Here is a 25,714-nt window from a genome sequence, read left to right on the forward strand (position 1 = left end):
AACAATGGTGCGCTTCATAGACAACGCAATCAATGCATGAGCCTGCGCATCCTTAACATCCCAACGAGCTTGTTCTGTCGTAGGCAAAACAACTCTAACACCTGCAATCCTTGCAGCAAGACCTGCAACATCCTCAACATCGCCTACATCATCAGAACCAGGACGTACATCAATGCCCTGCACAATGTTCCAGACACCCTTTGACACAAGAACATGTTGCATCATATAAGCCCACATAGGGTAGTTGTCCCCATCCAACCTGTCCTCAGCAGAAAACATCTTGAACACATCTGTGTTGTTGTTGTCAGCCATGGTAGTAAATGCTGCACCTGATGTGAAAACTGCCCGAAAATAGGAGAAACGGAGCGGGAACAACCTGTGCTATATAGCACAAATCGTAGAAGACTATAAGGCACCTGTAATGCAGGAAACAGCACTGACAGAAATTCTGCACAAAATGACGAAATAGCCGGTGCAGTACTGCCTGTAGTGGAAACGGAGGCCGAAATGAGCCCAAATCAAAATTCTGAGCAGACGAAGCTTTTCGAGCTTGCCCAAATTTTTTGTTAACCTACGAACGCTCGCCAAAGCTCACTGAAATCGGAGAAAGTGAGCGGGCATGTGCTGGAGGAGCTGGCGACTAAGCCCGGGAGGACGTGACCTGCTCTGATACCAATTGTTGGAATTAGGGTTGCAGAGAAACACACACAGCTTGGAGAAGACGAAGGAAGCTCAAGGCACACAATAGAGAGTGTGTTACTTAGTGTGCAATGGAAAGATAGATAGCCCTAGAGTGATGGGCGTATATACAATGCACGGGGGGAAAAACCTCCTAAAGAGGACAAAAATGCCCCGGCGGTCCTAGTGTGTTCACACACATCACTACCACATGTATATGGTAACAGAAATAATGTGTGCTCACATCATCATGTAATAACTTTATATCATCATCACCAATCTTAACTTGCATACATAAAAGCTTGTGTAGTTGAGACGTAGGAGTACTTGTGTGATCTTGGTAGTCTAAGCTACTTTGAGGTTCTTGATTTATATCGTCAAAAAGTGTTAGAAATGTTGGCATCCATCTCCATGTTGTGCACTTGATGATCGTTATCGTCTTCAATCCCCTCAACAAAGTGTGTGGAAGGTGCGGACTTTCTTTTAGGACACTTGTTAGCGGTATGTTCCATCTTGTGACTAGTGTAGCAAACAACAGCCTTCATATCAAGTTTTACATTATTCTTGTTGTCGTTATTGTTGTTGTTGTGACTATGCAAAACCTTGTTGTGTCACTTCAAGAAAGAAAAAGATAAAGCATTTCTTGAATCATTGTTATTTACCTTCCTTTGCTCAAAAGCATTTTGATTAGAATTTTTTTATTTCAGTCGATATTGATTATAATGTTGCATTCGTCATTGTCCATTGGCTACGCTAATCCTTGGTTGAGGAGTAATAGGATTTGTACATTGTGGTGGTGGAAGAAAAGAATAACACTTTCTGATTAGTGCTCCCTTTGGAGTTAGATCTTTCACTTTCGCAACTTCAACATCATGAGCTAAAGAAATAGTTATTTCTAATGTATGTGGACTAAAATTTCTAACCTCAGCACTCAAAGTATACTCTAATCTGGCAATATATTTGTGTTTAAAAGTAGAGCAAGAAACTTCTTCTACATCTTGAAGAGCAAGTAGAATGTGCTAAAATCTATTTGTGTATTGTGTGACAGTTTCCCATGTCCTAAATTAAAGAGTATCCCATGCATGTTTAGCTTTCTCTTTGTATCACGAGGGGTGTATATTAGTGTCCTTAAGGTTGGGGGTACATAGATAAGTGTGCATGCACACAACACACTCATTAACACAAACAAGGTGAAGGTTCACGCTAGCATTTTAAAACAAGGTGAAGGATCTCATTGGCATTCTCAAACAGTTTAATGGGATGGACCCATATGAGGCTCTCAAATGAAAGGACCTTTTACAAACTCTAATCCCCCCTTAGCTTCAACATGCCTTCGTGACTCCTCACCTTGTTTTCGAAAGCAAAAAATTGATGGCATACATCAATTTTCTTAAGTTCTCCTTCAAGGCCCATTTTATATGTGAGAGAGACAGATAGCCTAGAGGGCAAAGTTTCGAGTGAGGTCATGTAGACATGAGAGCGAATGTCTTGCTTATTTTGCATACTCATGAAGAAAGAAAACTCCCTTATACATAGACTCAAAAGTGCTTTGCATAAACACTACCTTTCTCTTGAAAGACAGTGGCAAAAATTTGCAAGGCTCATGGTTCTGTCTGAGTCGTGACCAAGAAAGATTCGGTGTGTTGAAAAGGTGGTTTTCGTTTTGAAAATGTTGATATGTGCTCCAAAAATCTTAAAATTTGATAATTTATATGGACAATCTTCCATAATTGAGAAAAGTATCGAGCTTTGACAGGCCAAACTTATTTTTGGAAAAGAGGAAAAGGAAGGGGAAGGGAGGGCCAAGCCTTATTTAAGACATACTATGGGAAAAGATGTAGCAAGAAGAGCATCTCTATATCATAAGGATCAATGGTCACACAATGCATAGTCTTTTAGAAATAATTGTGACTTGCACATGGTGACTGGTCACACGTGCACTAGTCATTTTCCTTATATACAATTATACAAGACCTTAAGCCAATTTTGGAATAGTTGCATCAATAACATCTTACTCATAACTATGCTTTGCGTGACCACATCCTAAGCATAGTTATTTTACTAATAACTATGCTTCGTGTGACCACATCCTTAGCACAAAAATATTATGGACCAATCCTTCTAATTGTCACCTGACTAGCAAATTCATGCTGCCTTTCAAAGCCCATTTAATCCCTCCTTCACCCATGTTTCTCTGTTTTCGTATCTTTGCGGGCACTTGTGGCTTCCGCATTGAGAGAGCATTACTATCCACCATCGGTATTTTAGAAAGACACTGCCACTCAAAGGAAGAAAGATGGGTCAAAGAATAGCCTACCGGCGTCCACATCCATAACAGTTCCTAGGAGAATGCCATGAACTCCTCTTTTGTTTATTTATGCCATGTCTGTTTATTTTTTGTCTCAAATTAGGAGGCAGAGATATATAGCTTATACAGATACAGATTGTGCATCTCTTTATCTTAGTAAATTGTAATGCCTATGATGACTTGAGGAAGTTGATTATGTTTTGGGAGATGCAAAGCGCAATGGCCTGGACAGTCACCATGGGATTGACACCGATGGCTGTGGGAAAGACACTGCTATCTCCCACGAACAGGCCTTCCACCTCCCAGCACTCTCCATTTAAATCCACCACTGAGTCGCTTGGGTCGACACCCATTCGACATGTGCCCATCTGGTGAGCAGATTGGATGCTGTAGTTGAGTCCATGAAAACCACGCGATGCTATCCGGGCCACGTAGTCTTCAACATGAGCAGGATCTGATGAATCCCCATCCATACTCATCGTACCCACCTCTGTAACACCAGGGGATGCCGCCAATATCCGCACCGCTAGCTGGACCGCTCGCAGTGACATGGCTTTGTCTGTTGGGGATAGCTCGTAGTCAATTCTTACAGACCCATTTGCCCCTTCTGACACTTCCCCGCAAGTACGATCCCGCATCAGTGTAAATACAACACAAGTGCGAGAATATCTTTGCATCATGTGTTTAAACTGCGTGGCTGAAACCCATGGGGCTATGAAGGAGAAACCACCTGGATGGACACATGGACACTGCAGAATGGCTCCATAACCAGAGTTCGCTAGTGCCAGCTCTCGACAGCATGCGGAGATGATTCCACCCTCAAAAGCACAGTCTGCATCACCATCCTTTCCTGCAGTTGCTGGTAGGTAGCCCCACGCAAGAAGAGCCGGATGTAAATGCAAATTGTGTCCAATGTGGCGATTCTGAAGACCACTTCGCCTCAGTAACAATGGTGTTTGCAAAGCTCCTGCAGCTGCAACAACAACTCGAGCCTGCACATATAACTTCCCATTTGGAGTAGCTGCCACCACCCCTGTGGCTTGCCTCTCTTTCTTGTTTCCCTTGCAATGCAAGACCTGCTCGGCCCGGCAGCCCGACAATATCAGTGATCCTCTATCAACAGCATCCACCAGCCATGTCTCTGCAGTGGATTGCTTTGCCCCACTAACACACCCAAACTCGCAAGAGCCACAGTAATGCTCTCCCACCACATTGCAAGCCACATCCTCCACATGATACCCCAGCTTGATGCAGCCTTCCCTCAACACCTTGTTTTGTAAAGACTCCTTCCTCGACTCCACCTTGGCATTTATTCTGTTGCAAACCGCATCCAGAGCTTTCTGGTACTTATCATCTTTAAACCATGCCAGCCTTTCGTTGTAAGCCCACTCTCTTAGCACATGATCAGGGGTTCTCAATGAAGCAGACCAATTGATGGCAGATCCACCTCCAACAGTAGATCCAGCTTTCACAACTACGGATCCATCATTGGATAAAAGAGCATTAGGGCCTTCAATCATTGCCATGCCACTCGAAGCTTCAATTAGAGAGTAATCCCCCCTTGCAAAGTAGTCCCCTTTCTCGATTACCAAGACCTTAAAGCCAGCTTTTGCCAAGACACTAGCCACAACACCCCCTCCTGACCCAGATCCTACTACCACTGCATCACACTCTACACTCACATCAATACGGTGCCTTTCGTTGATCTCTTTCACATTGGCAGAGAAACCAAATTCTCTCAGCCTGTCACATAATGCTGCTTCCTTCTTGACATCAATTACTTTGCCCTCTAGAGGTCTTTTCTGTTGCTTAGTTGAATTCTCCTTATGGGGTATGTGGTAGCCTATTTCCTTCCAAATGGGATTGTGACCATGACTATCAGCCTGCATGTTCATCCAAAAACAAATATTAGCTCTCAAAGTACAAAATAATCAAGAAGTTCAGTGTAGATTTTGAAGTGTGTAGCTTCTAGAACAAAAAAGATGAAATGCCAAGATAAATTGTAGAAGGGAGGGAGAGTGTGTGAGAACTCCGAGGTAAGCTCCATTCTCTACTACCAGCTGTCTTGTAGCTGGAAGTAAGCTTCTACTTGAAGGGGGGCACATTAATTCAATATATGTCACCGCCTCCCATATCACACGTCTCTGTGCTGCAGACAATAGCCATCCCCCATCTCTTTTTCCTACATAGTATGTTTGGTAAGGTTCGTTAAAGGAGGCGCACACTTTCCACCTGGCTTGAGATTTTTATGGACACTATTGCCAGGCTTCTGACCCTGCGTGGAAAACCTTCATTCGGCACTCAGAAATAACTTTGCAAAGCTTCAACAAATCAAGCCCCTGTGCAACATGAGCTCTCTGAGCTATTCTACCTTCTTCTGGTCTCACGAGCGATGCTGGCCTTTAAGAAATGTTACTATATCTTTCTTTCTTTCTCAGTTTTCAGCCTCTAATTCTGTACCTTCGACCTAGGGCAAGCAAGTTGCTCATGCATTTGAAGCAGTAAAATTGATTGCCTCAAGGCAAGCCCCTACTAGCATTGCAGCCTCAGCACAGGTGTAACAACACTCGTCCAACATGTGTACAAACCATTTATGCAAGAGCGTTCTGAAAAGAAAAAACCTATCTAGAATTGAGCCGAAAGCTCGCTGAAACTGCTGCCCTCCTGCGAGTGCACAGCCCCCCGCCCCCCTTCCATAACATCCCCACCCTCGCCTCCCCACCTCCTCTCACCCTTCCCTGTGGAAGGGAGTGGAGTGTGTGTGCGGGTGTGTGCTCGTAGCATTGCCCTCGCAATCAACGCCTTCACCTTTGCCTCTGCCTTCGGCTTCAAGCACAGCTGGAGGCTCCTGCCCCCACCCTAGAGGACTTAAATGCAGGCTGCAGCCTCCTCGCCCGCCCCCCACAGAGCCTACCATCCGACTTGCTCTCTCGCCAATGGAGCAAGCGAGCTTGCAGCAGAGGTGGAGTGCCTTCAGGCCACCTCTATCATCTGCAAGATTATCCGCACTCGGCCAACAGAGGCGAGGTGTGCGATCTCCTCTAGGCCCGCCTTCCCTCGGAGGTGGGAAAGATCATTGGCGTACAGGTCCTTGGGCGTGGCTATTACCAGATCGAGTCTAAGACTCCTGAGATGGCGACCAAGGTCATTTCGATGAGGCCGCTAGCCATCCAAGCAGTCAAGGCCCATTTTTAAACAGTGGCGCCATGGTTTCAACCAAGCTTCTAATGTTCTTGTTGAGGAAGCAGATTTGCCCATCTCAGTCTGCTTCCCCGGCCTGGTATACCGACAGTACGCGTTTTGGTCCGGGACACCACTCTCTCCCGAAGGTAGTTCTACTACCTATAGTGAGTAGTGGATGACTCCACCAAAGCGTGGAGTATTTGGGACTCCTGAACCATTGCTTTATATGTAGAGAGGTGGGCTATCTTGCGAAGGCTTTTCCTTGCAAGAGAACCTGACCCACACCACAAACCCAACCTACCAAGGCTGGCCAGGCACAGCAGACAGAGACTCGGGTGCACGGGCTGGCACCTCTGTAGACATGGGTGCCAGTCGGCTAACGGCTGGCAGTAGGTACATGGCCGACTTGTCACGTGACACATCCCAACCCTATTGTCCGTGGACAAGCTACACCATAACAGGGTTTCCGTCAAGTCCAGTCAAGTTAGATTAGCAGTGATCTGGCACTTTTGTGAGTCTATTCATAGACCGTGCATGCCCAGTCACTCAGTGTAGATGCATATCCTCTGGTTGCACACTGCATAAGCATAAGCATTTCCATCAGAGTCAGTTTGGGGATTTTTCAGAGGACTTTATCCCATTTTTCCCTATTTTTGACATTTTTCACTTATTTATTAAGTGACTTTTGTTGGGTATTCAGTAGGGCAAATTGGGTAAGTTAATATATAAGCAAACCCAAGTTAGCACAAATTGGCAGATGAGCAAAGACACAACAGGCTTCCCCAAGCAATAGGTGTCCCACCCTCTCTCAGTAAGACCCTCTCCATTCCCTTGGCGAGGCCACTCCCACCAAAGCCAGCGTTTTCACCATAGCCTGCCTCTCCCTTCCTAGGCGTTTTTCTAGAGCCTGCCATCGCCACCCAAGGCCACACTTGCTTGGCGTTTTACCCCCATCTGGCAGCAGCACCCTCAAGAATTACTAACGCTAGCATTTGCTTGCAGATCTGCAGCGATTTCAGCCTTTGCTAACGCCAGGAAACACCTCAGTAGGATCAGCGTTTTCATCATCAGTTACAGCAGAATAACTGTAGCCGGTAAGGGTTTACTAACACTTGCAAAACAGTCATTTTCAGCAAGAAGGTAACTGCTGTCACAGCGTTTTTCAGCCAAGAGCTTCTCTCCAAAAACGCAGCCAAAGAGCAAATTACATCAGCGTTTTTTATCCTCATCTCAGCCCGACAAAGACAGTAATTTTCAGCCATGAAACCAGCCCGAAACAGTCATTTTCAGCCACCAAGAAGATCACAGATTTCAGCCTAAGTCGCCGTCGTCATCATCGTCATCGGCATAGTCCCATTGCATCAGTCCATTGCATTCGCATTGTACACCTTTGTGCAATCAAAGTAGACCACTCTCGCTGACGAGAGTGGGGCCTTCGGAGGAGGGTTTTACAACCTCTCGGTGTCGTATCTCTTCTCTCTCCTTCTCTCAGTCTCATTCACTTGCACGCACAATACCCACTCACTTTGTTCGTGATCATAGCACTCTCCACAAGACCGAAAGCTCTCTCTTTCCCTAAGAACTAAAAGGAACCTTGAGCAATAAAGATCACTAATCTTGAGAAAATACAACATTCATTCCGCTGCACCTTACACGACTAGTTCAAGAGGGATAGCCCTATTTGAGGACGCCACTTTTGGTGCAGGCTTCTCCTTACAAGCTTTCTTGGTGACCCATCTCCTCACCTCGAGGCAACTTGCTTCGAAAAACATGTCTTTTTCTGGCATTTGGTTTCTGTTTTCTGCTATGTGGCAGGACAACTAGCTACATCAGGCGGTGTCAAAGAGAACTTGGCCAGCGTCCATAGTGTCTATATCAAGTGTCACTCCCAAGTCCCCATGTGGTGAGAGAGCTCGAGTGTGGACATTTGAGCCAATCCAGATTCCAAAACTATGTGCATGGTCCACTCTGTGTGATCAGACACATTGTGGTATACTTTTTTGCAAACACCCAGAGTGCACCTTGCTATGTATATGTACGTAAGGATACCTTGACAGAGGATGACTACTACACGATCATCTTGGGCATGAACCCTTCAGGCACGCCTATCTCGGGTAGCTCATATGTAAATTACTCCTCATCCAAGCCGGCCTCAAAGATTACGAGGTTAGCTACTGCAGTAGCATCAGTTTTCTCTCACTGACCCCATGAGGATTGTCTCATGGAACTGCTCATGTCACAGATGTGGTCACTAGTGTAAAAACGATCTATCCTAGATAGATTTACCCCTCCTACCCTGCGATCCGATTGAGGGAAAGAGAGGACGTCTGAAGGCTGCACAAAGCGCGCATGCTTCCATGCATCAAAAATCCTGAAAGTCATACATAGGCGCTCCCAAGCAGCCAACTCAGCTCTGTGTACAATAGCATGGCTACCTCCAATCCTATGGGTCCTCAAGGCTCAGGCATGTTGAAGTTCCCCAAATGCACCATTGCTCTGCATGAGGCAAAGACTCCACTATATGTGACCAAAAACTCAGCCCGTGCACTCGCATAATACCTCTATCCACAATAGCCTTTTGCCATGCATCCGCAATAGTCATACATACACCTCCTTGAATGCCTCCAAGCCCAAAAGTAGCTGACCAAAAAGTCTCATTGCGACAAGGAGACGCTCTTGTCTCGGTCGACCCCTCTTGTGTAAAAATGGGGTCCACCAAGCCCCTGCTCATTCCAAGGACTACTTTTTCAGATCATATGCCAATGATGCTTACTTTGTCAGATTGACAGTGGAGTGGCAACCTCATGCTAGGCATCCTAGAAAGGATTTTGCTAGATACTAAGCTTAGAGAGCAGGTTATGGCGTTGGGTCAATTGAAGGAAGAAATCTTCTTACTACATGAGCTTGGATGATTTCTTGAGTAACCGGGTCAAGGGTGCAACAGTGGTTGCATCAATCTACATCTTACTTTGTTGTTGTTAAAAAGTCTGATAATAACAAAATTCTCTTGGCTTCCATACATCTCACGGGTGACGCTATCACCTGGAAGGATGAGTGGATGGAGAAGGACGACGCCCACAAGGCAGCCCATTCTGAGTCTCCTCATCCCCCCCCCCCCCCGAGTTTGGTTGGGAGGAGTTCGAGGAGGATCTAAAGACTCGCTTCTTGCCTCCACAGTACCTGAAGCAATTGAAGGAAGATTTATGGGCTTTGTCTCAACAAGGTAAATATGTGATGTTGTATGCTAACCGTGTGTCCCAGTTAGGTAGACAATTGAGGAAATCGGATGAGGAAAAATTGGAGGACCACTTGATCAAGTTTGACGTGGAAACTATGATCCAAAGACATTGCAAGAGGCGGTATGCTCAGCTCAACTCCAAGAGATGAAGCACAACAAGGGTAAGCCCAAGACGGCCTACAGTAATGGTAGCTCTTCCTCTAAAGACAAGGATAAAAATTCTTATGGAAATGGTAACAATAAAAAGAACTCTTCAAATTCTTCGTCTCGGTCTAATTCTCCATCTACATTTCAATCTCAGAGTGACAAGGGTAAAGGAAAATCTGATAAACCTAAATCCACACCTGATGAGAAAGTTGCTCAAGCAATCATAGGTGGTCAATTAAGTGAAGAACGGGCATTGTATGCAAAGAAGCGTAGGTGTTTTCGTTGTCACACAATAGGTCACATGAAAAAGGATTGTCCTAGGAATGAACCTGTCACAAATGGGTGACGTGGCAGCACATACACACACCCTCTCCGGCTGGCTGGCAGTCCCGGAAAATCCGCAAACATGCTGACGTGGCAGTGTACGGCTTTCTGTGATTTGCGACGGAAATCTCACTGACAGCAACTGACGTGGCAATGCGTACGGAAAGGCTGTACGGAATTCCAGCTTTTGCCCTACGCAAATTCTACGCAAGGCTTGGAGAATCTTTTTGATAAATTGCTTTATTTTTAAGTTGCTTTAGAAGTTGGCAGCTTTTGGAGCTCTACTTTTGGGCATCCCTTGTAAGCTATAAATTAGTGGTTCGGCTCTCACAACTCAGAGCATCTAGACGCAGAGTCTGAGTGAGAACCCTCCCATTCCCTTGTACTTTGAGCATAGATTAATACGAAAAGAAATACCGAAAGGGGCACCAGTCTTTGGATCCAATATCTCTAGGCACGGAACTCCGTCGGGCCGTGTCGAATCAATTGTGAATTGTGAACTATTTTGAAGTGAATCTCTACTGTGTCGCTTAGAATCTTGACTTGGAGTGACCAAGTTTGTTACAGTGGTATCAGAGGCGGCCGATTTCACTTCTACCGGGAAATTCGATCCTTTTCTCGCGACACTTATGGATTCAAACAAAGATCAGTCGACTTCCTCTGCATCTGGGGATGCGAGAAGAGATCACGAAGAAGATTCTCACGAGTACGGCTCGCCTCAGCCTACTCAACAGAGATTGAAGAGATGGAGCGTCTACAATTGGTTGACGATGCGACAAAGATGATGATCAATCTTGCAAAGGATCCGAAACTTACAAAATTTTTGACTCAGACATCCTTTGACGAAGTGCACTCCCAGAGGCAAAAGGCTATAGAGCCACCCGTCAAACCGGCACTCAAAGAAACCTCCTACTCCGAGGATGTTTACAGAGCAAGAATTGAAAAAGGTGGTTGATACACGGATTACGCAGCTTTTGACGCGAACAGCAAAGCCAAAAAGCTCGACAAAAAGCAGAAGAAAGGAACTGACTTCACGGGTTATTTGGGTCATCAATCTACTTTTGCCTCAGCACGAAAGCAGAAGAAGCATGTGTGATTTGAAGGGGTATCCAATTCTTCTTTTTCTTCTTCTTCTTCTGACAGTTCTTCTAACTCTTCTGACTTGAGCGAAGAAGACAGGAAAGGAAAAAAGCGAAGCAAAAAGCAAAGTTTCGGAAAGGGCAAGAAAAAGGCAAAGAAGCTTAAGTTTCACCTAGTTTCTGACAGTTCTACAAAGGACTCGTCTTCAGATAGTTCGGACTCCGATGATCACAGATTCTATGTAAAGAAAAAAAAAACCTACAAAGCCAACCAGTATGACTCTCTCGAGGATAAAAGCAAGAAAGTTCGAGAATTTAAAGAAGGTTTCTCTTCCTGGATGCAACATGGTTGTAAACACTCCACAATTGCTCCAAGCAAGAGGAGCTAACCGCTTGGCTGAGGATGCAGATAGCGAGTCGCTAAAGCTCTGGCCCACCACAAAACTGAGGAGATCTTGGTGCGATCAACTTGGGCATCGGCAAGCCCAAATGATCCTCGCATATCCCTGTACATAGCAAGCCGATCCTTGATTTTGCGGCGTTCTTCTCGATCAGGGTGAAACATGCTCAAGATCTTGTTCCATTGCTTGGTCACCTCCCCATCAAGCTCCTGTCCTGCACCTTGAAACTCTGAATCTAGCACAAAAGCCGCACCATGGAAAGGGGAAGCATAGGAGTCCCATCTGCTCTAACAAAGCTGGCTAATCTCCTCAAACCTGTCTCGAGTGTTTGGAGGGCCTCCACCATGCGATCCATGGCCTCATAAACCTTGCCAATGCAAAGTTGCATGCCATCAACTACTCGAAGCAAGTGGAGTACAGACTGCACCATTTGGTCTATAGTCTTCAATGACTCCCAAAACTGGGGATCCTTTGACTTGCCTGCACATAAGATCCCTACGACTGAACCTGCGTAGGATGAGGAAGTGTACTTCGTACTGAGGAGGGTCTGCCGCACTGCACTCTGACATTCGCACATGCGATGAACCATTAGGTAGTTGTAGGCAAAGCGCGTCTCACAGTACTTCAAGAAAACCTTGCCCCCTGACCGCTTCAAGAATGCAGCACGCAGGAGATTGTGATTATTGATGAAGGACACTAGCTTGGACGCACTTGTAATGAGTGGCTCAATCTAAGGTAGGCGCCCTATATCCTTTAAAAGGTTGTTAAGACAATGTGCCATACAAAATGACACTTCGATGCGGGGATACATGACCTCCAAAATGGCGCCGGCTGCCTATTTGATGCCTCCCCATCCATGACAAGCTGCAACACCACCTCTAGGCCAACGATCTCTATGGCAGACGCCCACTCTCATGCAAGCACATACGCGGATTTCCCGGTTTCTGTGGCATCATGTGAGTGGGCAAAATATATCTCTCCCTTGAAATAAGCCACAAGCCCATGAATGGAGCTCCTCTTGGTGTCGTGTCACGTGACACATCCAACCCTATGTGTCCGTGGACAAGCTACAGCATGATCAGGGTTCAGTTCAATCAAGTCAGTCTAGGATAGAAAGTGATCGGGCACTTTTGTGAGTCTGTTCGCAGACCGTGCATGTCCAGAAACTTTGTTAGGTGCAGCGGAATGAATGTTGTATTTTCTCAAGATTAGTGCTCCTTATTGCTCAAGGTTCCTTTTAGTTCTTAGGCAAGAAGAGAGTCTTCCGTCTTATGGAGAATGCTATGATCACGAACAAAGTGAGTGGATTGTGCGTGCAAGTGAATGAGACAGAGAGAAGGAGAGAGAAGAGATACGACACCCAAGAGGTTATAAAACCCTCCTCCGAAGGCCCCACTCATGGACTGATGCAATGGGACTATGCCGATGACGACGACGGTGATGACGACGACGACTTGATGGCTGAAATCTGGGATCTTCTAATCGCTGATTTCGGGGACTATTTCGGTGGCTGAAAATGACTGTTTTGGCTGCGTTTTCTTGGCTGGAAAATGAGGTTTCTTAGGGCTGAAAACTGATGGTCTTTACGGGCTGAATCTGCTACACTTTAGGTGAATAATGCCGGTCTTAAAAAAAAAAAAATCCGAGAAAAAGATCCTTCTATTAGTTAATGAAAACTGCCCATAGGGCTACATCCACCTCTGCAGGAGAGGGCTACAACAAGCATGATGGGGAGACTCTCCCAATGAAAAAAAACAGCATATATACAATGGGGCTACATCAAGAGATGGGAGGAGGGAAGAGCCACACACGTGGACAGTAGTGCCATCTGAGCACCCCCTGGACAATGGTGTAGAAAGGCCCAGGGCACCAGAGTCGAAGGAAAGCTTCGCGGCGTTCCCGCATGCGGTCGGAGCTGCCCTGTAGTCCCTCAAGCTGTCCTCTGAGAGTATGGATCAGCTCTAGCCAAAAGTCACGAACAGTCTCTGCTGGTGGCACAGGGCGAGCCTCAAAGATGCGGAAACAGCGGGCATGCCAGATGAACCAGAGAGCTAGGCCGCTGATGAGCTCCCAACACTCCTCTCTCTCACTGCACCACTCCTGTGGAGTAAGATCTGTAGCAGGCTGGAGTGTAGGTCGCCCCCCCTGCATCACTATCATCCTGCTGGTGGAAGATAGCTCAAACTGAAGTGCCGGGCCCGTGAGGGTGGACCAAGCCGCTGCCCCCCAAGTGTACTGTCGAGCCGTGGAGAGGGCAAGCATCAGCCGAAGAACTCGTAGCCACACCTGCTGGGCCGAGGGACAGTCCCAGAGACAGTGACGCTGACTCTCCACCAACTGGTCACAGGCTGCACATGCGGCCGAGAGACCACTATGCACAAGCCAGCTCCCTACTGTTGTGGCTCTGTGTGCAACCAGCCACCACTGGAACAAAGTGACGCGCCTCGGCTGTCTGGAAATGCAAATGAAAAAACGCTAGGCTGATCTGCTATGTCGTGATGACACCGGGGCTGATCTACTGTGCACAAATCGCCAAGGCTGATCTGGTGCAAAAACGCTAGGTCTTCTGTGGAGAAAACGCCAGAGTTGTCGCGGGGGTTGGTCTTGCTGAGAAGTTGCCTGTTGAGCAAGGTGCTCCTGCTGCCTCTTCTGCCAGAAAGTGCTAACTTGGGTTTGCTTATATAGAAACTTAGCAAAATTGCCCTACCTACTTTTGTTGGAAAGTCACTTAAAAATAATAAGTGAAAATCCCAATAAATAGGAAAATAGGCTAAATGCATTGGAAAATTTCCCTAACTGATGCTAATGGATTCTTATGCGAATTCCGATGATCATGCTGTGTGCAACCGGAGGATATGCATCTATGCTAAGTGAATGGGCATGCACGGTCTACGAATAGACTCACAAAAGTGCCAGATCACTGCTAATCTAGACTTGAATGAACTGACTGAACCCTGCTGTGGTGTAGCTTGTCCACAGACACATAGGGTTGGAATGTGTCACGTGACACACTTAGTGTAGATGCATATCCTTTGCTTGCACACAGCGTGATCATAAGCATTCCCATCAGAATCCTTCAGGGGAATTTTCAAGTGCATTTAGACTATTTTACCTATTTTTGACATTTTTCACTTATTATTTTTAAGTGACTTTTGTTGGAAAGTAGGTAGGGCAAATTGAGTCAATTTGTATATAAGCAAACCTAAGCTAGCACTATTTGGCAGAAGAGGCAGCAGGAGCACCTTGCTCAACAGGCAACTTCTCAGCAAGACCAACCCCCACAACTACTCTCACGTTTTCTCCACAAAAGACCTAGCGTTTTTGCATCAGATCAGCCTTGGCGTTTTGTGCACAACAGATCAATCCCGGCGTCATCACGACACAGCAGATCAGCCTAGCGTTTTTGGTTTGCAACACAACCTCAGCGTTTTTGCAGATCATCGCGACAGAATCAGCCATCATACCAGCATTTTCAGTTTTCAGCCTTTACACATCGCAGATCAAGTCCCGAACCTCGTAGATCTCACCTTCCCGCAGCAGTTCCTCGCCGCACGATCAGTTTCCGCAAGGTTTACAATTTCAGCCCGGCCAAGTCAACAGAGGCTGCAGGTGAGATATTTTTAGACCCGAGGGTCTAAAGCAGGAAAATGCACAAATGAGTGACACTTGGCACTCTGAGGCTAGTTTACTACTTAAAGAGAAGGCAAAAACGTGATTTTCAGCTGTGAGCTCGTTTTTGAGTGCTGTCACAGGTGGGAGAGCTTCAATGGAGTGCTGGCTTACTCTCTATGTACAGTGAGGTACAAGATGTCATGGCCTGCACACCTCTCACTGCTCTCTCTCTCCCCTATTCTTTATGGTTATGCCCCTCTAGTGGGCTCATCAGATTGACCAATGTACAGTAGTGTGGGTTCATGCACGATTGCCGAGGCAAGAGCCTCTTGCACAGGTACTGGATTAGCTAGCGGCTAATCCCCCGCAGGTACAGGTGATTCGGAGAGGTTTTACGTGCGAAATCTCGTCCGATTCAAAGGGCAAGTAGCCCTACAGGTGCGGGAGCTCGAGGACTTGCTACGGATGCGACCAGCACGCGAAACGGAGCCCGAAACAGTGAATTACAGCCTGCTGTGTATATTTGCAGGTTTAGGGTTTTGGCCCTAAACGGACCCTAATACCCCCAAGAGGTTTGGGGACGCGAGGGGACCCCTCTACTAGTGATCTGGCGCATTTTCGGAGCAAAAAACAGAGAATTCAGCGTGTTGCAGATTCTCGCCAGGTTTTGCAAAGTGTCCGTATGCGTCAGGAAAGTCATCTAATGCGTGGGAATACTGACTGTGAAGGGTCCTAGTACAGTTATGTTGCCGAAATCAAGCCAAAACAATTGAAATTCAGCCAAGATTGTACGGGGTAGCTTGTAGGGAACCACAGCTTTTATTCCCTCTGTTAAAGAATAAAGAAATACCGAAAGGGGCGCCTAATTTAGGGGCCAGTTTGGTGTCTGACTCGCATACAAATGCATTCTAGCATCTATATCCCATTCCCCTCTCTTGTGTCATTATAGCACAGGTAGAATAGACGACTAATAATTGGTGAAAGCTAAATCATGGTTTGAAGTAAAGTCTACCGCCCTTTTTGAAGTTAATAGGCCAGCTACATGGTTCCATCGACGGGATTAAATCACTTTTTCCTCAAAAAGTGAGCCTTGGTCAGCTTGGGTTAAAGACACACAGAGAGTTTGGGATGACCTTGAAAACACAGAGTTTGAAAGTAGATCGAGTGGATTTACAGGTGAGAAAGGCTACGAGAGTCGATACAAGTGAGAAAGGCTACGAGTCTTTCTTTGGATTTACAGGTGAGAAAGGCTACGAGAGTCTTTCTTTGCATTTACAGGTGAGAAAGGCTACGAGAGTCTTTCTTTGGATACAGGATGGATGGCAACAAGGAAGAGGGGTTCCTCTTCAGAGGATAGACAGCTTATTCCAACTGCACATGAAATTGGCGAGAGTCCAATCCAAGCAGAGAAAGCTTTGCAGGTTGTTCCTGATGTGATCATGTTCAAGCAATTGATGTAGAATCCAAGATTTATGGAGTTCATACAATCTTCATCAATAGCACATCAAGTTCAAGGCAGTTTTGGCATGCCAGGAACAGTGTTTAGGGGTATGCAAGGCATGGTGCCCAACCCCATGTATGCAAACATTGGTTTGCACCCAGGATTTCAGGGCACACAAGGTCAGTTTGGGGTGTCACAAGGCAACTTGGGTATGGCTGGTTTTTCAATCCCATCAGTGAATATGACACCTGGACATGAACATGTTACTGGCCAGGAAGTACAGATGGCTCCCATAGGTGTACCCATTATGCAAACTCTCTCTTTTGACAATTTGGAGTCAATGGATAAGCTAAAGCCATACAAAGAAGATGATCAGTGAGTCCATTGACACATTCCATGGCTTTTGATGAGAGGACAAAGGTTTTCTCTTTCCTCGAGCAGTTTGACAAAGCATTTGTTGGAAGGAGCATTTAAAGTCAGGAAATCTGCCACTTTTCTAGAAAAAAAAATGCAAGTCAGTGGTGGAATACACTTGTTACAAGGACAAACTCCTTCCACTTGGAATGATTTCATACAGGTACCAAACTAGCTAAAGGCTAATTCAAAACAGGTACAGGATGATTTAACAAGATTTCTTGCGAGAAATTTCGTGTAAATCAAAGGGCAAGTAGTCGTACCGATGCAGAAGATCAAAGGCTACGAATTGGTGCGATTGGCACGCAAAACAGAGCCTGAAAGAAGAAAATATAGCTTGCTGTTGTTTTCTGCAGTTTTAGGGTTTTGATCCTATTTGATGCCTTTTTGTCCCAAGAGCTTCGGGGAAGCTAGAGGATAGTAATACAAGTGATCTGGAGCATTTTAGCAGCTAAAAACAAAGAATTCTATGTCACCAGCCAGTGGCAATTCCATTTTTGTTTATTTTCTCTTTCCTTGGGGAATTTCGTTTGTTTTATCTTTTGGAAACACTCCTCTAGAAATCTAACTGCCCTGCATTGCATAGCCAGTGTGGAACAGTTCAGAGAGAGTCCAGGCCTGAGGGCTAAAGAGCACTAAGGTTGGACAAGGACTATGGTTAGCCAAAGTGGGGTCATCGGCCAGCCAAAGCGGAATCCTTTGCTACATAGGCTACATTTCAGTTCTAGGTGTGGCTGCAGTGTACAAAGAGGGTCAGATGACCTAGAAGAATGTAATGGCAGAAACTCCTAAATTTTAGGGATTGCTATTTTTGGACGGCAAAATGTCTTCGCGTCATTACGTGCAGTTTCACATGGGAATCATTTTGTTACTCTGTGGCCAAGTCAACAGAGGCTGCAGATGAGATATTTTTAGATCCGAGGGTCTAAAGCGAGAAAATGCACAAATGAGTGACACTTGGCACTCTAAGGCCAGTTTACTACTTAAAGAGAAGGCAAAAACGTGATTTTCAGCTGTGAGCTCGTTTTTGAGTGCTGTCACAGGTGAGAGAGCTTCAATGGACTGCTGGCTTACCCTCTATGTACAGTGAGGTTGAGGATGTCATGACCTGCACACCTCTCACTGCTCTCTCTCCCCTATTCTTTATGGTTATGCCCCTCTAGTGGGCTCATCAGATTGACCAATGTACAATTGTGTGGGTTCATGCGCGATTGCGGGGTTAAGAGCCTTTTGCACAGGTACTGGATTAGCTAGCGGCTAATCCCCCGCAGGTACAGGTGATTCGGAGAGGTTTTACGTGCGAAATCTCGTCCGATTCAAAGGGCAAGTAGCCCTACAGGTGCGGGAGCTCGAGCACTTGCTACGGAAGCGACCGACACGCGAAACGGAGCCCGAAACAGTGAATTACAGCCTGCTGTGTATATTTGCACGTTTAGGGTTTTGGCCCTAAACGGACCCTAATACCCCCAAGAGGTTTGGGGACGCGAGGGGACCCCTCTACTAGTGATCTGGCGCATTATCGAGGCAAAAAACAGAGAATTCAGCGTGCTGCAGATTCTCGCCAGGTTTTGCAAAGTGTTCGTATGCGTCAGGAAAGTCATCTAATGCGTGGGAATACTGACTGTGAAGGGTCCTAGTACAGTTATGCTGCCGAAATCAGGCCAGAACACTTGAAATTCAGCCAAGATTGTGCGGGGCAGCTTGTAGGGAACCACAGCTTTTATTCCCTCTGTTAAAGAATAAAGAAATACCGAAAGGGGCGCCTAATTTAGGGGCCAGTCTGGTGTTTGACTCGCATACAGATGCATTCTAGCATCTGTATCCCATTCCCCTCTCTTGTGTCATTATAGCACAGATAGAATAGACGAGTAATAATGGGTGAAAGTTAAATCAAGGTTTGAACTAAAGTCTACCACCCTTTTTGAAGTTAATAGGCCGGGTACATGGTTCCATCGACGGGATTAAATCACTTTTTCCTCAAAAAGTGAGCCTTGGTCAGTTTGGGTTAAAGACACAGAGAGAGTTTGGGATGACCTTGAAAACACAGAGTTTGAAAGTAGATCGAGTGGATTTACAGGTGAGAAAGGCTACGAGAGTCGATACAAGTGAGAAAGGCTACGAGTCTTTCTTTGGATTTACACGTGAGAAAGGCTACGAGAGTCTTTCTTTGGATACAGGTGAGAAAGACTACGAGTCTTTCTTTGGATACAGGATGGATGGCAACAAGGAAGAGGGATTCCTCTTCAGAGGATAGATAGCCTATTCCAACTGCACATGAAATTGGCGAGAGTCCAATCCAAGCAGAGAAAGCTTTGTAGGTTGTTACTGATGTGACCATGTTCAAGCAATTGATGTATAATCCAAGATTTATGGAGTTCATACAATCTTCATCAATAGCACATCAAGTTCAAGGCAGTTTTTGCATGCCAGGAACAGTGTTTAGGAGTATGCAAGGCATGGTGCCCAACCCCATGTATGCAAACATTGGTTTGCACCCAGGATTTCAGGGCACACAAGGTCAATTTGGGGTGTCACAAGGCAACTTGGGTATGGCTGGTTTTTCAATCCCATCAGTGAATATGACACCTGGACATGATTATGTTACTGGCCAGGGAGTACAGATGGCTCCCACAGGTGTACCCATTATGCAAACTGTCTCTTTTGACAATTTGGAGTCAATGGATAAGCTAAAGCCATACAAAGAAGATGATCAGTGAGTCCATTGACACATTCAATGGCTTTTGATGAGAGGACAAAGGTTTTCTCTTTCCTCGAACAGTTTGACAAAGCATTTGTGGGAAGGAGCATTTAAAGTCAGGAAATCTGCCACTTTTCTGGAAAAAAAAAATGCAAGTCAGTGGTGGAATACACTGTTGTTACAAGGACAAACTCCTTCCACTTGGAATGATTTCATACAGGTACCGAACTAGCTAAAGGCTAATTCAAAACAGGTACAGGAGTATTTAACAAGATTTATTGCGAGAAATTTCGTGTAAATCAAAGGGCAAGTAGTCCTACTGATGCAGTAGATCAAAGGCTATGAATTGGTGCGATTGGCACGCAAAACGGAGCCCGAAAGAAGAAAATACAGCTTGCTGTATTTTTCTGCAGATTTAGGGTTTTGACCCTATTTGATGCCTTTTTGTCTCAAGAGCTTTGGGGAAACTAGAGAATAGTAATACAAGTGATCTGGAGCATTTAAGGAGATAAAAACAAAGATTTCTATGTCACCAACCAGTGGCAATTCCATTTTTGTTTATTTTCTCTTTTTTTCGGGAATTTTGTTTGTTTTATCTTTTGGAAACACTTCTCTGGAAATCTAACTGCCCTGCATTGCATAGCCAGTGCGGAACTGTACAAAGAGAGTCCAGGCCTGAGGGCTAAAGAGCACTAAGGTTGGACAAGGACTATGGTTAGCCAAAGTGGGGTCATCGGCCAACCAAAGCGGAATCCTTTGCTACATAGACTACATTTCAGTTTTGGGTGTGGCTGCAGTGTACAAAGAGGGTCAGATGACCTAGAAGAATGTAATGGCAGAAACTTCTAAATTTTAGGGACTGCTATTTTTGGACGGCAAAATGTCTTCGCGTCATTACGTGCAGTTTCACATGGGGATCATTTTGTTACTCTGTGGCCAAGTCAACAGAGGCTACAGGTGAGATATTTTTAGACCCGAGAGTCTAAAGCGGGAAAATGCACAAATGAGTGACACTTGGCACTCTGAGGCCAGTTTACTACTTAAAGAGAAGGCAAAAACGTGATTTTCAGCTGTGAGCTCGTTTTTGAGTGCTCACAGGTGGGAGAGCTTCAATGGAGTGCTGGCTTACTCTCTATGTACAGTGAGGTACAGGATGTCATGACCTGCACACCTCTCACTGCTCTCTCTCCCCTATTCTTTATGGTTATGCCCCTCTAGTGGGCTCATCAGATTGACCAATGTACAGTAGTGTGGGTTCATGCGCGATTGCCGAGGCAAGAGCCTCTTGCACAGGTACTGGATTAGCTAGCGGCTAATCCCCCGCAGGTACAGGTGATTCGGAGAGGTTTTACGTGCGAAATCTTGTCCGATTCAAAGGGCAAGTAGCCCTACAGGTGCGGGAGCTCGAGGACTTGCTACGGATGCGACCAACACGCGAAACAGAGCCCGAAACAGTGAATTACAGCCTGCTGTGTATATTTGCAGGTTTAGGGATTTGGCCCTAAACGGACCCTAATACCCCCAAGAGGTTCGTGGATGCGAGGGGACCGTTGTACAAGTGATCTCTATGTCAGTGACGATGTCGATGACGACGGTACGACGACGACGCGCTGAAAATGCAGATGCTGAAATCTGCGTTTTCCGGGCTGAAACTGTAAACCTTGCGGAAACTGATTGTGCGGTGAGGAACTGCTGCGGGAAGGTGAGATCTACAAGGTTCGGGACTTTATCTGCGGGTGCTAATTGCTGAAAACTGAAAACGCTGATGTTCCTTGATGTTTCGTCGTGGTAAATCTGCAAAACGCCGGGGCTGATCTGCAAACCAAAACGCTAGGGCTGAAATTCTGTTGTTGTCGCCGGTTGCTCTACAAAATGCAAAACGCTAGGCTGACCTGAGGTTCTACGGTCGCCAGAATCTGTAGGTGCAAATCGCTGGCTGATCTGGTGTTGAAAACGCTAGGTATTGGCTCTGCTCCAAAAACGCTAGGTCTCTTAGGGGGGGTTCTACTGAGAAGTTTCCTGTTGAGCGTATGCTCCTGCTGCCTCTTCTACCAAATAGTGCTAGTCTAGGTTTGCTTATATACAAACTTAGCAAAATTGCCCTTTTCTACTTAAAAATAATAACTGAAAAATGTCAAAAATAGGTAAAATAGGCTAAATGCACTGGTAAATTCCCCTGAAGGATTCTAATGGATTCTGATGGGAATGCTTATGATCATGCTGTGTGCAACCAGAGGATATGCATCTACACTAAGTGACTAGACATGCACGGTCTACGAATAGACTCACAAAAGTGCCAGATCACTTCTAATCTAGACTGACTGGACTGACCGAACCTTGTCGTGTTGTAGCTTGTCCACGGACACATAGGGTTGGATGTGTCACGTGACATCCCCTTCTTTTCAAAGTGAGGTACTGGTACCGAACTGTATGGCGTCGTGGGAGATCGCCAATAGCATCCGGAATCCTCGAAGGGACTCTTCGCCAGCCCACTCTAATGTGTGGATCATGCGATACGTGAACTTCAAAAAGGTCTGCAATGCTTGCTTCTTTGGGCCGCGCCGAAAGCGACACAAAGTCTTTTGAGGCTCCTTCAATGCTTCTACTTCGTCGAGGGTCGTGCTTCTTTCTTCTTCAAGAATCTCCATGTCTGAAAATTCCTGAAACCATTTCCAACACAAAACCATGAACATACCTATTCAATGTAAAGTGATTGGAAAAAATCTCGTCTTCCTCAAAGACTGTGCATGCGATGTAGATGAACAAATAGACGGAGTCCTTAACCGTTCACCTCACACACGCAAACAATGAGATCGACTCTTGTCTTGCTGATCTAAATCAATCAACTGTGGCAATTCACAACGGAAATGCCCATGCTTGGTGTTGATACTTTCATATGCTCTACAAATGTGTCATGCCAAGGAAGAGACATGGAATGTGACTTCCTTACATACATACTTTTCAGCTTTTCATGAACAATCCGCATACATTCGTGCTCATTCACGAGTGAAACGTGCTCAACGTACAATATGTCATGCCTAGTAAAAGAAATCACATAAAGGCGTTGACTAAAATACAGAAAACGATCACGAATGAAACACTCGTATAATGCGTATTGACCAATCATGAAAACACATAGTACTTCCTGTAAGGGTTCTTTGGACCTAGGTTCGAGAGCCAAGATCGGTTCTTCCTGAAGGGGTTCTTTGGACCTAGGCTCGAGAGCCAAGATCGATCCTTCGTGATGGATCGAATCTGCAACGAGGTTAGCTTCGCTAGAAAAAGCATTCACTAACTCATCCTTCTTGTGAACAATCACATCTTCTTCATGCAAATCATCATGCTTGTGAGAAATCACATCTTGATCATGCAAATCATCATGCTCATCTTTATCATCCAAATCATCATGCTTATCATTGTCAATCAAATCATCATGCAAATCATTGTCATTCAAATCCTGTGTCATGCTTTGGAGAAGATGAGACTGAGAGAGTCTCCTTTCCCCAAATCTCTTGCATCTGTGCCTGAACTTGAGAAAAGAGTCGCCAGAACTCTTGCTCACGCTCTATGGGTGCCTTTCTTTCTTCTTCTCTTTTTGCTTTTCTTTCTGCATGTCTGCGATCCATTTCTGCCATTCTTTCTACTCTTCTTGCTTTACGTTCTAACTTCCTTTCCAGAAACAACTGCGGCAACTCCTTCGAAGGAGTTAGTGCAATCCTGGCGTAGATGGGAAAGGGAGGGTCGGAAAAACCTCTTGATGGGGAAAATTCTTCTTCGCCTCTCTCATGCTCATCACCTCCAAGCGAAGTATCCATTCCGCTTCGAGTGATGACCATCCACAGAAGTCGTGGGTTCTTGTCGGTTCTTGTGGTCTTGCATTCTTAAGTTCACGAGGAACTTGGGTTCTTGCGGGTCTTGGGTTCTTGAGGGTCTTGAGGTTCTTGAGGTTCTTGAGGGTCTTTCTTGAGGTTTTCTTTCGCTTGCAATCTGTGTTTGAGAAGGATCTTCTGTTCACCCAAGTTCTACTCCTTTCCGCAGGCGCACCCCTTGGCGGCCTTGCGCTCACACCAAGGTTCCGTCTTCCCAACTCACGTCGATTGGCCGGCCGCTAAGTGCACGGTCCGCTCTCAATGAGTGAAAAGAGACACAAGGGGAGGCTCGACAAGCCCTTCTTTCTTAGGATTCCTGTCACTCTTCGAAAACACGATTAGGAATCGACATTTCCAAGCCAACTTGGGTTCGTGCGACCGCAACAAGCAAAAAAATTCTTATGATTCTTGTGGTTCTTTCCTTGAGTGATACAGAACACTGCCAAAGCTCTGATACCAATGTTAGGTGCAGCGGAATGAATGTTTGAACTTTGCTCAAGATGAGTGCTCCGAAATGTGCTCAAGGTTCCTTTTGTTCTTATGGAAGGGAGAGCCTTCCGTTCTTAATGAGAGAGTGCTATGATCACAAACAAAGTGAATGGACACTGTGAATGAAAGTGTATGAGACTGAGAGATATAGAGAGAAGCGAATACGACAACAGAGATGTTGTAAAACCCTCCTCCGAAGGCCCTACTCTCTATGGCGAGAGCGGTCTACTTATGATTGCACAAATCTGGACTTGCCGACGATGTCGACGACGGTGAGGACGATGACAAGACGGGCTGAAATCTGAAAACGCTAAGGGCTGAAATCTGCAAATCTTTATTTGCTGAATTCTGACTCTATGTCGGTGACGATGTCAATGACGACGGTACGACGACGACACGCTGAAAACGCAGATCAGCATCTGCATTTTCCGGGCTGAAACTGTAAACCTTGCGAAAACTGACTGTGCGGTGAGGAACTGCTGCGGAAGGTGAGATCTACGAGGTTCGCGACTTTATCTGCGGGTCTACCTGCTGAAAACTGAAAACGCTGATGTTCCGTCGCGGTAAATCTGCAAAACGCCGGGGCTGGTCTGCAAACCAAAACGCTAGGGTTGAAATTCTGTTGTTGTCACCGGTTACTCTGCAAAATGCAAAACGCTAGGCTGATCTGAGGTTCTGCTGTCGCCGGAATCTGCAGGTGCAAATCGTTGGCTAATCTGGTGTTGAAAACGCTAGGTATTGGCTCTGCTCCAAAAACGCTAGGTCTCTTAGGGGGGGTTCTGCTGAGAAGTTTCTTGTTGAGCGTATACTCCTGCTGCCTCTTCTGCCAAATAGTGCTAGTCTAGGTTTGCTTATATACAAACTTAGCAAAATTGCCCTACCTACTTTCCAACAAAAGTCACTTAAAAATAATAACTGAAAAATGTCAAAAATAGGTAAAATAGGCTAAATGCACTGGTAAATTCCCCTGAAGGATTCTAATGGATTCTGATGGGAATGCTTATGATCATGTTGTGTGCAACCAAAGGATATGCATCTACACTAAGTGACTGGACATGCACGGTCTACGAATAGACTCACAAAAGTGCGAGATCACTTCTAATCTAGACTGATTGGACTGACTGAACCCTTGTCGTGCTGTAGCTTGTCCACGGACACATAGGGTTGGATGTGTCACGTGACAATGCGGATTGTTCATGAAAAGTTGAAAAGTTTGCATTCAAGGAAGTCACATTCCATGTCTCTTCCTTGGCATGACACAGTTGTAGAAAGAGCACCTGAAAGTATGAGCACCAAGCATGGGCATTTCCGTTGTGAATTGCCACAGTTGATTGCTTTAGATCAAAAGAGAAAGATTCGATCTCATTGTGTGTGGTGAACGGTTTGACACTCTTGTCTCTTTGTTCATCTACATTGCATGCACAGTCTTTGAGAAAGACAAGATTTTTTACACTCACTTTACATGGAATGGGTATGTTCATGTTTTTGTGTTGGAAGTGGTTTCAAGAATTTTCAGACATGGAGATTCTTGAAGAGGAAAGAAGCAAGATTCTAGACGAAGTTGAAGCATCGAAGGAGCCACAGAAGACTTTGTCGCTTTCGGCGCGGCCCAGAGAAGCCAGCGTTGCAGACCTTTATGAAGTTCAAGTACCGCACGACCCACACATCAGAGTGGGCCGGCAAAGAGTCCCTTCCAGGATTCCGGATGCTATTGGCGATCTCCCTCGACGCCATACAGTTTGGTACCAGTACCTCACTTTGAAAAAGAGGGGATGTCACGTGACACATCCAACCCTCTGTGTCCGTGGACAAGCTACAGCATGATCAGGGTTC

At 45.7% G+C, this 25,714-nt stretch overlaps 1 protein-coding gene across 1 annotated transcript in view; it reads right to left on the bottom strand.

Moving 5' to 3' along the window:
• Nucleotides 1–3,025: 3,025 nt before the first annotated feature.
• LOC147424257 (long-chain-alcohol oxidase FAO4A-like) overlaps nucleotides 3,026–25,714 on the bottom strand; it is a 63,722-nt gene continuing 41,033 nt past the window's right edge. The window contains exon 3 of the mRNA XM_086501077.1: nucleotides 3,026–4,869. Within this exon, the coding sequence (XP_086357203.1) occupies nucleotides 3,157–4,869 (1,713 nt within the window). The 3' untranslated portion in view covers nucleotides 3,026–3,156. The remainder of the gene's footprint in view (nucleotides 4,870–25,714) is intronic.

This window comes from Adiantum capillus-veneris, chromosome 26, assembly GCF_014529385.1.
Source record: "Adiantum capillus-veneris isolate H3 chromosome 26, ASM1452938v2, whole genome shotgun sequence".
NCBI lineage: Eukaryota > Viridiplantae > Streptophyta > Polypodiopsida > Polypodiales > Pteridaceae > Adiantum > Adiantum capillus-veneris.